Source organism: Macrobrachium rosenbergii, chromosome 52 (assembly GCF_040412425.1).
Source record: "Macrobrachium rosenbergii isolate ZJJX-2024 chromosome 52, ASM4041242v1, whole genome shotgun sequence".
NCBI lineage: Eukaryota > Metazoa > Arthropoda > Malacostraca > Decapoda > Palaemonidae > Macrobrachium > Macrobrachium rosenbergii.
The window spans coordinates 36528083-36542592 of NC_089792.1; the positions used below are offsets into that span (position 1 = coordinate 36528083).

Sequence of the window (14510 nt, forward strand, 5' to 3'; positions counted from 1 at the left end):
AATTTTATTTAAAATTTAGCTTATTACCCTTAAAAGAAATACAGTACATGGTTGACATAAAAATTGAGTACTGCAGTTTCATAATAGTGCATTTACAGTAGGTGTGTATATATACTAATGTTACCCCTAAGTCATGGGATGCCATTTTCTTTTTCACTTAGAGTAAAAGCCATTTTTTTTGCATCACTAGGCAAAACGTCATGCGTCACAGTCATAACAAAGGTACAATTCAATAAAATATTGAAAACATGTACATAATGCTCGTAGAAGGTAGAACAGTGCAGGTAAAATTCAATCAATTTAAAATTATATACTGTACAGGTAATGACGTACAGAGAAATAATAAGTTGTAAAAATATGTTTGAGCGCTAACTACGAATGAGAGAGAGAGAGAGAGAGAGAGAGAGAGAGAGTTTGCTATACATTAAAAATATTGGACTAATAAAAACAGTAAGTATGGGTACTCACCAGTGATGAATGTTGATTTGAAGGTGATGATGAATAAGCTGTGCAGTCCGATGAATGACGATGATATGACTGCACAGCATACTTGAGGAGTTACAGCTCCTCAGAGTCCTCCTCTTCAGATAGAGGAAACTCTTCTGCCAGGACTACAGGTACTTTTGCCGGGGATTCTTCAGATGGGGGTTCTTGCGAAGGTTTGGGTTTTGGGTTGAAGAACCAAGTTATTTTGCTCTGCTGCTGCTGATTTTTCATAGTCTGGTAGAGGGTTCTGTATGCCTCCATGGCTGAATCTATTGCATTTCTCGTTTTCAGAGCATGTTCAAACTGCAGATCCCACTCTTCTATAAATAGCACCTGCTGTTGTGCCCTCAGGATTATCCCAAGACGATCAGTTGAAAGACCCTCATCATCCTCTTGTTCTTGAGCTGATTCTTCTTCCTCTTCACTTGCTGACTTGGTCAGCTCAAGTAAATCATCATCCGTCAGGGGGTCACAGTGGACATCGATGAGAGTGTTGACTTCTTCTTCTGTGCAATCAGTAAATCCTTCACCCGCAAGCAATTTTGCCAGTTTCACAGCCTTGTTGACAGCCCCATTGTGAATCTCCTCTGGCGAGAAGCCCTTGTAGTCATGGACTGCATCTGGCCACAGTTTTTTCCAGCATGCATTGAGTGTTTCCTTTTTCATATCTTGGAAAGCAGATTGAATTATTGAAAGGCATGATGCTATGGTGAATGTCTTCCAATATTCTTTCAAGGTGAAGTCCTCCATCGCATCCACTGCATTAACCAGGTGTTGCGGAGCGTTAAACGTGTAGTAGAGGGCCTTAAATGCACAGATCACGCCTTGGTCCATAGGTTGTACGAGAGGTGGTGCTGGCAGGGAGGAATTTGATCTGCACACCATCATGCAACAGATCTGTGGGGTGCCCTCCAGCATTGTCCATGATCAGCAACACCTTAAATTCAAGGCCTAGGTCGGAAAGGTAAGTTTTCACTTCGGGGATGAAACACGGTGGAACCAGTCGGATGCTAAGACTTTGGTTATCCAGGCCTTGGGGTTGTGCATCCAGTAGACAGGCAGGGTATTCTTATTTTTATTTTTGAGGGCCCTGGGGTTTGCAGACTTATAAATCAGGCCTGGTTTGAGCATGTGGCCGGCAGCATTCCCACACATAATGAGTGTGATTCTGTCTTTTTGCACCTTAAATCCAGTAGTTTTGGCCTCATCCTTCATCAGGTATGTTGTTGATGGCATTCTCTTCCAGAATAGCCCAGTCTCATCCATGTTGAAGACCTGTTCAGGCCTGTATCCCATTTCCTGGATGATTCCTTTGAAGGTTTCCGGATAGCTCTCTGCAGCTACCGTGTCAGCAGATGCAGCCTCTCCGTGCAACTTCACACTCCTGATGTTAAAACGCTTTGCAAACTTGTCAAACCACCCCCCTGCTGGCCTGAAAACTTCCATGGTCTGGTGATGTTGATGTTCCTGGCTGCAGTTCTTCTGTACCCTCTTCGACAATCTTATTATAAAGTTGCAAAGCCTTCTCCCGAATCACATTGCCCTGCAAGGGGATGTCTTTTTTACGGAAGTCTTCTATCCATAACGAAAAGGCAGATTCCATCTGCACAAAGTTTGGATCTCTCATGGTCGAAACCTGCTTTGCTTTATTGAGGTAGCTCTTGGAGACCATTTTGCAAATTTCCACCTCTTTCTTCTTTATAGAGCGTACAGAGCTCTCATTCATCCCCAACTGCCACCCTATGCTTGATCTAACACTTTAACATTTTCTTCTATGGTCATCACCTTCCTCTGCTTCTTAGGAAGACTGCTAGGGGTTTTAGAAGGAGCAGAACATTTAGGCATCTTGATGATTAAAAGTAAAACACTGAAATACTTGAGCACACAATTTCTCACAACCGCATTTAGATAATGCATACTAAATATTATAACTGATGCTGAAGCATTCTAACAGTTAGTGAACTCTGGCCTGCTCTGTGATTGGCTACCTCTTATTCTTGTAGCCAATGGCATGTCTCTATGGCGCCTACATCATCGCCCAAGCCAGATACGCTTTGTCGATGAGATTTGGGGTTTCATAATAGTTAATTTACTACTGTATTTTGTACAGTAATACAGCTCTTTGTTGGATGAGTCGGTAGAGCTGCGGACTGGACCGCTGGGCCGGTTTGATTCCCCGCCGGCTGATGAAGAGTTAGAGGAATTTATTTCTGGTGATAGAAATTCATTTCTCGCTATAATAAGCTGTAGGTCCCGTTGCTAAGTAACCAATTGGTTCTTAGCCACGTAAAATAAGTCTAATCCTTTGGGTCAGCTCTAGGAGAGCTGTTAATCAGCTCAGTGGTCTGGTAAAACGAAGGTATACTTAGCTTTTTAACTTGTACAGTAATACACATGCACTAGCACTTTTCTTCGAGGTTAATAAAGTCATTTTCACAGAATGGCACTAATACAACTCTTAGTTATGTCTCTGATATGTTTTAGCATGTTAACGAATTCATTTTAGCAAACAAGCGCGACTGAACAACCTTATCTCCAGGTCATGTGAGTAAGGCTTTGCAAATGGGCATAATACAGTAACTACTTCTTTTGTATCGTATTCATGTGCAAATATATAAATACAAATTTCCCTTCTGATCTTACGCCTAAAAACACGTAAACTTATAAAATAGTACTTCAAAAATTAAACACTTTCTGCAGGGGTATCATCTTTGAAAAGTGCAGTAACTTTGTGAATGGGTATCACATCTTGTAAAAGTACACCAACTGAACGTGCTGTAATTAAATGCACATACAGATTGCACCAGCACTTTCCTCCGAGGTTAACAAAGTAATTTTCAAAGAATGACACTTATATAACTTTTAGTTACATCTCTGATATTACATTAACGAATTCATTTTATCAAACGAGCGCGACTGAACAACCTCATCTCGAGGTCATGTAAAGTCGTCCTAGTGACAAAGACTTACCGTGGACATGATACTTGTATGATATTTATGTACAAAAATATAAATATAAAAATTTTCCATATCGATTTTACGGTTAAAAGCATGAAAACTTATAAATATACTGTACTGTACTTTAAACATTAAACAAGCATTTTCTACAGGGGTGTCATCTTTGAAAAGTACAGTAACTTTGCAAATGGGTATCACATCTTGTAAAAGTACACTAACTGAATGTGCTTAAATTAACTTTGCATCATATTTATGCATATACAAAAATAAAAATAATACATTTTTCGTACAGATTTGACACATAAAAGCATGAAATGCATTTTTCATACATATTTTACACATAAAAGCATAAAAACTTATAAATTACTTCAAAAATTAAACATAACTACTTCTGCAGGGTTTCTCAAGAATTTCGCGTGCTGTGAAAAAATTGCGTATGCCAATTAGTTAGATTCCAGTGAAAAGTTTGTGTGTGTGTGAATTCGCACGACTCGAATTGTGTAAGATCGAGGTATGACTGTAAATAATGTTAACGAATAAAAAGATTATAAAGTATTGTGATGGTAAGTCTAAATTTAATAACAACACCCGGCGAAGTCAACGACAGGAGCTTGTTTTCGGATGCACGCTGCATAATTTTTACTGTCACATATTTTAACACAAATTGGGATAAATTACACTAAGCATAAGAAAAACATGTTATTATAAACTTTCTTTGAATACCAGAATCTACTAAAAACATGCAATTAATAAAACTCGCTATTGGTGAAAACTTCCGGGGAGGTAAAAGGAACAGCCTGTGGCTTTGGATAAAATTTAGATAAAATTACCTAGATAGGTAGGCCTAGTTATTCACATGGTATCCACATGCCAGCAAATGTTGATGGTCAAGAAAACTTTTCAGCTTAACCTTTGCAACTGACCGATAATACAGTAGTAAGACCATCTTGTTATAGTAGGTCTTTCTAATGCCAAAATTGCAGGTCTTCTGCTTTCTGTGCCTCTATGAAAAGTTGGTACCTTGTATTACTGTTAGTTATAAATGTGCACAGTGTGTTAATAACTGAAAAGAATGAAGAGAGACCACTGATATTCTTTACACAGTCACCCAGTACTAAATTAAGCCTGTGGGCATGGCAATGTATGTACACTGCTTGGGGAATTTTATCTCGTAGTCGTGCCTGAACGACACTAAAGCATCCACTCATGACACTTGCCCCATCATAGCACTGTGCCACACAATTTGACCAAATTAAACCAGATTGTTCTATCTCCTTATATATAAAAACTCAGCTAAACTGGGTGCATCAACCTTTTTCATGTGACATGTAACAATGGCACGTTCCTTCACAACTCCTTCACTAAAGTACCTAACAAGAATAGCCAACTGTTCTTTTTTTGACAGGTCTTTTGTCTCATCAACCATAACAGAAAAAAACTGAGCTGATTGTGCTTCCGTGCATGTTGTGTGTTTGATAAGAGTTCCAATAACTGATATTAAGTCTTTCTGATACTGAGGACTAGTGTAATGGCCATATCGTCTATCCAACTTTTTCTTTAGAGAAGGATTAGATTCTGCAATGAGTTCCAGAGTTTCTATAAAATTTCCTGAATTTAATGCATTATCACCCTCCTTATGACCATCAAAAGACAATCCCTGCCTTCCCACTAAAGCAGCAACTTTCAAAAGAAGTTTTACATGTTCCTTGTTTTCCTCAATCTCCTGTTGCCTGACAGATGATAAAGATGAGCTACAGATTGGGTGGAACCTGACTGAATGCCTTTGAAATTAGACCAAGCTACCATACAGTTAATGTCTCTTGCTAGCCTGGTGTTGCTTAAGCAGAGTGCTAATATCTTTCCATTTCTTTGATCCAATATCAATAAATGGTCTCCTACCTAGTCCTTCACCTTTTCGAACAGAATTTCCAGGAAAATGCCTGCAAGGAAAGCAGTAACAAGCATCTTGCACAACAGAGTACTCGAACCAAGGAAACTTATCTATATAGATACTTCGAAATTTTCGGTTGTTTGGATTACTTGGGTAGTTTGGCAGCTTTGGCTGGCTGGGTTGATCATATGGGGAAGCAGATGTATCAGTAACTAGATTAATCTGTGTGTGTGTGTGATCCTCCCTGTTTTTCAGTTGGCACGACAGTATGATCATATAGAACCTCTGGTTTATCAACAAGAATATTATTTGAATCCTGAACAGGGGCTGAAGTAGTGGCTTTATCTGAATCCTGAACAGGGGCTGAAGTAGTGGCTTTCTCTGAATCATGAACAGGGGCTGGAGTAGTGGCTTTATCTGAATCCTGAACAGGGGCTGGAGTAGTGGTCTTACCTGAATCCTGAACAGGGGCTGAAGTAGTGGCTTTATCTGAATCCTGAACAGGGGCTGGAGTAGTCACTATATCTGAGTCCTGAACAGGGGCTGAAGTAGTGTCAAAGTTCATCTGTACTGTCAGTTGCCTTAAGAGTTGAAGAACTTGAAGATCTCCATGGTTCAACCTATAAAGTATATATATTTTCATATTTATATTGCTGTGATACCCGGCATTGCCCGGAAAAATATAAGAATAATCACCCCAATTCCATTCCCACCCCTTTCACCCCCATTCCCACCTATGCTCCCAACCCTCTTCCCAATCCCATTCCTATTCCCGTTCCGGCCTCTGTTCCCTCCCTTGTTTCTACCATCTACATCTTTCCCTTCCTGTCTCCCATTCCCACCCACATTCCTGTTCCCGTTCCCGCCTCATACTGCTTTCACAATCTAGTGATATAAACAAAATAAAACCATGTCATTATATCTATATACTGTACACGGTACATTGCACACTACACTTCCAAAAATCTTGAAACGAATAAAAGATCGAATATATCCCACACCAAACCAAATATGCCATTTTACGTTACCTGACGCTGAATGTTAGTTTAGGTTAGGTTAGATTAATACTTTAACTTTCTGGATACGAAAGGCCACTAAATGGTGTTTGTAAATTGTAACTTACTGAAATGAGGCGTAAATAGAATAGAAATTGAAGGAAAATGAGGTTATAATAGATGTGAATGAGATAGAGGAGATATAGAAGAATAAACTGACAGAAAAAGAGAATGAAGAAAATAAAACAAGAGAGAAAAATGTCAACAAAACGGCATATGAAAAATAGTTCTTTGGATATGTCATTGGCCTAAATGCGTATGTGCACAGAATTTCAGATGGGCAGGGCTTCATCTGAATAAAATGGCACTCCCTAGGAGTAGTACTTAATTAAAAATAAATTATATTAAAAAGTAACTGATGTAGATACTTGCCAGATGCCAATGAACCATAACCGTATAGCCTATAAATTGTTAATTGCTTTTAAAAGACACTTCGGTGTAGTACTTGTAAAGATTAAGATATAGCAATTTTGATAACCATCATTATGGCCTATGTATGTTATGCAGTGACTACTGACTTGTCACGTAGACCGACGGTGTTCCATCCATCCCCGGAGTCATGAAAGGCCATGGCCCATGTTGTCTGCATGGTGAGTGAACTCTGCCTAGTTTAGCTGACATACCTCTTAATAACATTACACATGACATTCACAAACTAAATTCACCTTGGAAGCTGCTTTGAAATGATGAAAATTATATTATTCACTATAATATTATCATCCACTGTTGACGAAATCCCTCAACTTAGCTACTGGTTTGACCGTGTGTCGGGGAGTTCATGGAGTCGAATGTCAACAAAGTATGGCATTCGGTGGATTTAAATTTTCATAACGTGGCATGTGAAAAAGTTTTATTCAATTATTAAATGAATAATAAATTATAGAGTAAGCATGAAAATACTGACCACTATCAATCAATCACTGTGACTGACAGGTCATTAATTCATTTGTGAATAAAGTGATTAGATGTCTCAGCTCTTAATTAAAGAAAACTGCCTTGTCTTCATATTTTTAACGGGTAACTATTATATGTTATGCATTATTTATATTATTCCAAACGTTAAAAATAGCTAATTTAAATTAATCCCTCTCTACACTTCAACTTATTTATATTTTTGACACTTTGTTGGGTGAACAGTGACCTTATAATAATTATATATATAAATATATATACATACAGAGTTCTTCCTATCGCTGATTTGGAGGCCGCCCTAGAAAACTTGGGGGGTGAGCGCCCATCACTGCCCCGCCCCCCCGTGACGCCCTGGTGCTAAGTGAGCGATTTGAGGTCTCGTAAGACTCAGAGTTGCTCTAATGAACTAATTCAGTATGTCTAAGAAGACTTAAGGTTGTTCTAATGAACTGGAATAATCAGTCCCGTAAGGACTCGGATGTGTGTAAAATACATGAATATAAAGTCTCGGAATGGACTTGGATTTTTTTAGCACAAGGTTTAATGCAAGCCTTAAATAATGATTTGCAGAGAATTGTCTGAGCTGGCGGAATTAAAATAACAGGCTTACGTAGAATTGGATACCGATTTTTTAATTTACTTGGTCACATAAATAGTTACAGTGCCTGAAGGAATGCTTTATGCTAGCGGTGGCAGCAAATATTATAAAATTGCTCTGGGCAAATGGGAAGCGGTAGTTTCGAGTATTCGCAATTAAATGCGTGAATGAATGATTACGCTGGCAGTTCAGCAAATAATATAAAATATAATTATATTGCTCTAGGCAAATAGGAACAGTTACTTCTAAATATCCGCAATTAAATGCAAGAAACAATGTAGCTGGCTCCTCAGCTAAGAGAAAAAAATATATGCATAAAATGCGACGAGGAAAGAATGTACTTATTTCAAAAGCGCGAAATTAAAACTCGGTAGAATATGACGAGTACACAGAAAAAAAAAAAAAAAAATCCTTAGTTTACCATGCACAGGCAAATTTCCTACCAACGATATCTCACGTGCTTAAGGAAAGGAAATATTTACTTTATATTCTAGAGACCTTATTTAGTTTGCTTTAGTGAACCCATGGGACAAGGGATAGTTCAGCACGTGCTCGTGCATAAAGCAACAAACAAATAAAACGAACAAATACAATGCAGTCTCGGCTTAGCTGACACCTGGCTGAGCGAACCTTTGCGCAAATTTTAATGAGACGACCGGTAAATTTCGGAAGATTTTCCTGTCTTCTGGGGGAATGAATGAATGGATCTTCCTTTTTTCTCACGGTTTGTTTACTGTAAAGACTGAATAGAATCTACCATGTGCGTATCTTTTATGGAGGAATTTAACAAATGCGAGTACTTACCACGATTTTCGGTTCGCATGGCATGACAAATTTTTACAGATTTATGAAATTTATTCAGTAAGGAAGAATGATATCTTTGCCTAGCGAATTCATAACCTCTATGAGAGAGAGAGAGAGAGAGAGAGAGAGAGAGAGAGAGAGAGAGAGAGAGTAAAAATGTCCTATCTCCAGCGATACGAAAATTGCTAGACTGGGTTAGCCCACGTGGCTGTGTGTGCCTAGCTAGTATTTCGGGACTTTCAAATTGTCCTTATCATGTGGACGAAGGAATAAGGACACTATTCCTTTTATTAACGCTCCCTATCTTCCTAGTTTTAAAACACGCAGTTAACATGTGATAGCACAAAATCTTGTGTAAAGGTTAATAACTCTCTCTTCTTTATAAATGGGATGCATGCACGTGTTCTAACAATTCCTAACTTTGTTTCAGCCACGATTTTGTTCGTGCCTAACAAAAACCAAAAATAATAACACGATACTTACTGTGGAAATGGGTCACTTGTTCGTTTACAGGGGAATTTACGCTAATTAAGAGTGTTTGTTTCTTGTCTCGCATTCAGCTCTAGCTGATAACTGCACTTTGCCAAAAGGGGTAAGGACTCAACCTGAAACACTGCAGATTGCGAGATCTAAGGCAATAAGGTCGCCAGTGTTGTAGTTTTAAAGCTGGGGTCTTGCTAGATCAATGGGTATACTAGGATGATAAGCAACTTACCTGAATTACCACAAAAATCTGGACTCTGGCCTTGAGGACAGCTAAAATTATAAAAAACAAAATATACTTGAAGGGCTACTTTAAGGGGGAAGTGATTAGATAAATTCTGGGGTTTAACTTAATTCATTATATTAACAAAAGAAAACACATCAGAAAAATGGTAGCGTAATTCTGGGGTAATGAGGCGAAAGCAAATGACGGGAATTTCCTGGAGGGGGCATATAGGGTTCCCACTTCAAAGTTGTTGATAACACAGCAGTGAGGGCTGCTATGCATATGAAGTGACACAGTTCCACAGCTGGGTAGTCCTATCCTGCAATCGAACACTTACGGTTACTTAATGGGGACTAACACTATAATGAAGGAATCAGGGAATTGCATAGAAGATGCTTAGACTGAACTCAATTCCCGTGACTCGAACATCAAACAATTACGTTATTCTTCTTGTAAATGCTTTGCAAATCAAACAGCATAAAATATAAAGCAATACAGGTCTCACTGTAATTATATCGCACTATGAAAGGAAAGAAGCATGCACAGCTGGAGGATAGGGAACGTGGCTGATAAAAACCTTAAAGCCTGGTACTTTACCTTTCTTTAGGAGCTGAAGTTCTCTTCTTATGAGGGCCAGCAAGTTAATTCACATCAAAAGTTACTTTTGGATACTGCCCACCACGTGTCCTACATAGGCAGTTGAAAGGAGCAAGGGACGCAGCTGTCTGTTCTCTGTGTCCATGCCGGCAATTTTGAGGCATAGCTCCTCTCTCCAGGGCCTTTTATAGCTTTGGAAGTTACGGCTTTCTGTTCCTAGATGGCGTTGTAATCACTCTGCCCACGTGGGAACTGCAAGCAGCATGGTTCCAATTTCAAAATGGCGGAACGCACGCGGTCAGCCCACCAGCTGGCCTGCCTCGGGCGACGATTAACTCTGGTCGGGTCCATGCCTGGAATTAGGGATTTCTGACAGCACTTTGGACAAGAAAGGGGTTTAAAAGGGTTTTCCCCCCAAAAGGCAGTGGTGAGAGGTTTTAGGGTCGAATTTCTTACAGTGAATCATAATAAATTTACCTTATTTAATTACTTAGTCTTTCTATTTTAAATTATTGCGGGAAAAGGTGGTGTAGGAGGGAATATTCTAAATATATATATATATATATATATATATATATATATATATATATAATGTATATATATCACTGTTCCCTTGGATTAAGAGAGTGCTGTAGGCCTAACTGGGATCTACCCATTCATAGGCTATCGAACTTGAGTCAGCCTCGGAGAAGGGGCTTGGCACAGGGGCGTTTTACCCAGTGGTGATGCAGAGGGTCAAACATGGCAGCCATCTACTGAGTGTCAGTGTCCCTGAGACTCAAACAAGGGAAGGGCTTGTGCTTTCCATTGTCTCGCAAGCACTTGTATGGTGACTGGGTCATACCACAGTGGGGTGCCATCCATTTTTTCGCCAATCAGTCCAAGGATTATCTGGAAGGACACATAAATGAAGCAGTGTTGCCTCTTGGAGAGGATCATGAATAAAGCGTTAATTGGGGAAGGAAGGCTGTCTTGATTGGCATATCACAGCAACCTCCCCAGAGAAACATTTCTCTAACTGAAGTCCTGGCATCTCCCATTCTTAGCAGATTAAGCTGGGTTTCTCTAGCTCTGTCTCTGGTGCCAAGGGGGGATCCTTCTCTGGCCAACAGGATAACAAATGAAGGCGAAGGAGAGAAATTTAGTAATGAGAAAAATGCTAGAAGCAATAATAATACGACTGCAGCGAGACGGAATACAATGATAAATAAACTTCTGATGGACTAGGGCGCATTCTGAGCAGGAAAAGAGGAGAGTAGGTTAAGAACCACCACATTTTACAATCGACTCGTTTCTTTGTTTTTTCTGCCGGGGTGCTACATTTTTCAACTTTAAGACAAATAACATAACGATTTTAATGCACAGAGTATATACTCTTTTGCAGCTCAAAGTCAGTCATTTAACTCGCAAATAAAATATATTATAAACTATTTAAAAAAATAATGCTTATCCAAACAACTTCCAATATGAAGAAATAAAACAGTTCCTAGGGAAATCCTTCAGCGAAAATGGCAAAATAAATATAGCAAGGGTTGATAGACTGATTATGTATTTTAAACTGCCATACATAAGTGATCCATGTCGTAAATACATCACAAGTGAAATAACAAAAAAAAAAAAAAAAAATGAGTAAAGCTTTCTCCTTATTAACCCCAAGTTTATTTTTACCAACACCCTTGCTTTTCAAGCGTTCTTGAATATGAACGATCGATCTACCCTCAGATATCTTGTCGAGCATCGCCTGTATTTACAAGTGGTACGCCTGCATCGCCATCTACTGTATATTGCCCAGTCTATGAAGGTAGCGCGGACAGGATCTCCTGAACGTTACGGCTTTTCTCCCCTTACTGGTCGCTTTCTGGCAAGGCCAACCAGATCGTCATTACAACATATAGAGGAAGGTAACACAGGTAGAAGACTTGAACATATTAGCGTTCTTCGCAGTGCCGTTTCTAGCTATAGGCGGACTCAGGCGATTGCCTGAGGCCCCAAGCCACTAGGGGGACCCAGGGTAACAGGAAATTTAAATTTCCAAGCCACTCAGCAGCCCCGATTCCTTTGAAAATTTTTAATTTTCAAATTTAAAATTTTAAAATTTAAAAGATTTTATCATGTGCGCCTTATATTATATGTTACCCATGACAATTTTTCATTTATTAGCATTTGTGTAATTAATTGCAATTGTTGACACTACAGGTTTCTGTGATATACCGTATAATTAGTTAGACCCATCATTCCCGTTAAGGGACCCTAAACCCTATATTTCAGGTAAAAATGGTCGTCAAACCGAAATCTAGATAAGCAACCCATAGTGTACTATAGACATTGTGCTTTCAGTTTCGGTGGATTTTAGCGCGTTTGCGCGCGCTCATGTTTAAATACCAACCTCCATTTAAAAGCCACGTGGTCGTTCTTAACTTCTGTCAAAACATTGCAGATCGCAATTTCTTTATTAGTTTCGGATTTTCATTTTTTCGTGGTTTCTTGCGATGTTTACGTTTCTCGGATAGATAAACGTTTGTCCTCACCTTTATCCATAAAAAACATTTGGAGGAACTGTATCCCAATCTGTGGGTTGCTCTGAGAATCGCCTGCACTCTGCCTGTGACTGTGGCCTCAGCAGAGGAGCTTCTCAAAGCTGAAGCTCATCAAGACCTATCTAAGGTCTTCCATGGGACAGCATCGACTCACTGGTCTTGCAATAATTAACATCAACCATGAGGTGGGCAAGCAGGTGTCATATGAGGACATCATTAATGACTTTGCGAATAGAAAAGCCAGGAAGCAGACATTTTGAGGACAATACATTGTTACTGTGAATAATGTGAATTATTAGTTGTTTTTCTGATAAGTGTGTGACTGTGATGTTCATTAAGCATTATTTTAAGAGTTGGTTTTTTTATTATCTTTCACTCTGAAATAGATGTGAAATAAATAGATGTGAAGTGTAATAGTTTCTTGCATCTTAGTAGACCACCTAAAGGGCTAGGAATCGCTTCATCACAGTTTGACAAACCCCTCGGGGATATATGAAGTACCTACCTACCTATCTATCTAGGGCCCCCAAACAGCAACAGCATCTTGCCTAGGGCCCCCACAAAGCTAGAAACGGCCCTGGTTCTTCGTACTGTAATGAAGAACCCTTATTGAGAATTTCTGATTCGATCGTAGTATTTTTTAGAAAACCAGATCTTAATTTTGAGAATTCATCTTACCCCATGTTTTACTGTAATTTGTTCTGTGTTTTATTTATACTGTCCCAGCTTCAATTTTTGTTTAACCAGTTTAGTAAATTTATGTATTGTTATAAATAACCTTAAAGATATTATTTTTTATTGTCACCTTCCAATCATGATTACATGTTCTTTTAACTATGAAAATTTTGATATGGTTCTTAACCTGCGCTCTTCTTTTTTATTCTACGAACCGTATACAGTATATGAATATATGTATGTATATATATATATATATATATATATATATATATATATATATATATATATATATATATATATATATATATATATATATTATATGCATGTGTGTACGCATGTTTATGTGTGCGTGTGGTAGTGTGTACTTTATGTATGATTTCTTTCACTGTAAGATGATTCAGTGACGTAACTACACGATCTTTTTGTCACTGCGTTTCTGTTTCCCTACCAACAGATTTCTTCCGAGCTTGTATTGCACTAGTTGCATTTACACTAGAAGTGACAATGTGTATATCAGTCATAAAGATAAGTAAATCATGCTAATCTCTTTTGGTAATTCTGATGGATGAGGGGCAAGGCAGGGCGAGTTCCCTGCAGATAAGTCTGGAGATATCGAGATTCATGTTGATCAATCCGCCCTTGTCTGTGACTCGCGTTTCGTTGGCCTCTCCTTTCAGTGAAGTTTCTTCTAACTTCCAGTGAATTTGATCTGCTGGCTGCAGCTGCCATATTCGTCGAACTTCAGAGCATCCAAGAAAAGTTTCCGTGAAAAGTACGAATTAAGTTCTCTGCCTCAATCAAGTGCTTTTAGTGATCAAGGTTTGAATAAGTTACTACTTTGTAGTATATGCTGCTGAGATGGTTGATATGTACTGTATGTAACTACACAAACATGCATATTCAACAACAAGCCTCTCTCCCTCAACCTCTGGACCTCAGCGATCTTTCAAAACGAGGATAAAATGGTCTCTGCCTTTTCTCTTCTATGACTGTGACCCACCACAGTCCACTAACCCCCAGATAAACCTGTCACTATTCGAGTCAATAGAAACACCATGGACTGTTCACTGAGTAAGCCCAAATTGTTTTCTATCCGTGGCACTGAACTTTGAAAAATATGACTGCGATTCAAGATTCGGATCAATAGGATATATATATATATATATATATATATATATATATATATATATATATATATATATATATATATATATATATATATATATATATATATACATATACATATATATATATGTGTGTGTGTAATAACTTCCAACGCTGTGCG

General features: G+C 38.6%; 3 protein-coding genes across 6 annotated transcripts in view; 1 reads left to right on the forward strand and 2 right to left on the reverse strand.

Moving 5' to 3' along the window:
- Positions 1-558: 558 nt before the first annotated feature.
- On the reverse strand, positions 559-1371 carry LOC136833962 (tigger transposable element-derived protein 1-like). The gene has a single exon (XM_067096240.1). It carries the CDS (start codon positions 1369-1371, stop codon positions 559-561), a length of 813 nt encoding a protein of 270 aa, XP_066952341.1.
- An 87-nt stretch (positions 1372-1458) lies between these two features.
- On the reverse strand, positions 1459-1932 carry LOC136833963 (tigger transposable element-derived protein 1-like). The gene has a single exon (XM_067096241.1). The coding sequence runs from the start codon at positions 1930-1932 to the stop codon at positions 1459-1461; it is 474 nt and encodes a 157-aa protein (XP_066952342.1).
- An 11886-nt stretch (positions 1933-13818) lies between these two features.
- LOC136833809 (tachykinin-like peptides receptor 99D) overlaps positions 13819-14510 on the forward strand; it is a 99817-nt gene continuing 99125 nt past the window's right edge. For 2 of the 4 annotated variants that reach the window (XM_067096086.1, XM_067096088.1), the window contains exon 1: positions 13819-14296. The gene's annotated coding sequence lies outside the window, so the exon portion shown is untranslated. The remainder of the gene's footprint in view (positions 14297-14510) is intronic. The other 2 variants (XM_067096085.1, XM_067096087.1) reach the window with 1 other exon arrangement.

Bases quoted from the DNA above. Each gene is read 5' to 3' on its own strand.
- LOC136833962 (XM_067096240.1), bottom strand. From the start codon at position 1,371: ATGGTGTGCAGATCAAATTCCTCCCTGCCAGCACCACCTCTCGTACAA.
- LOC136833963 (XM_067096241.1), bottom strand. From the start codon at position 1,932: ATGGAAGTTTTCAGGCCAGCAGGGGGGTGGTTTGACAAGTTTGCAAAG.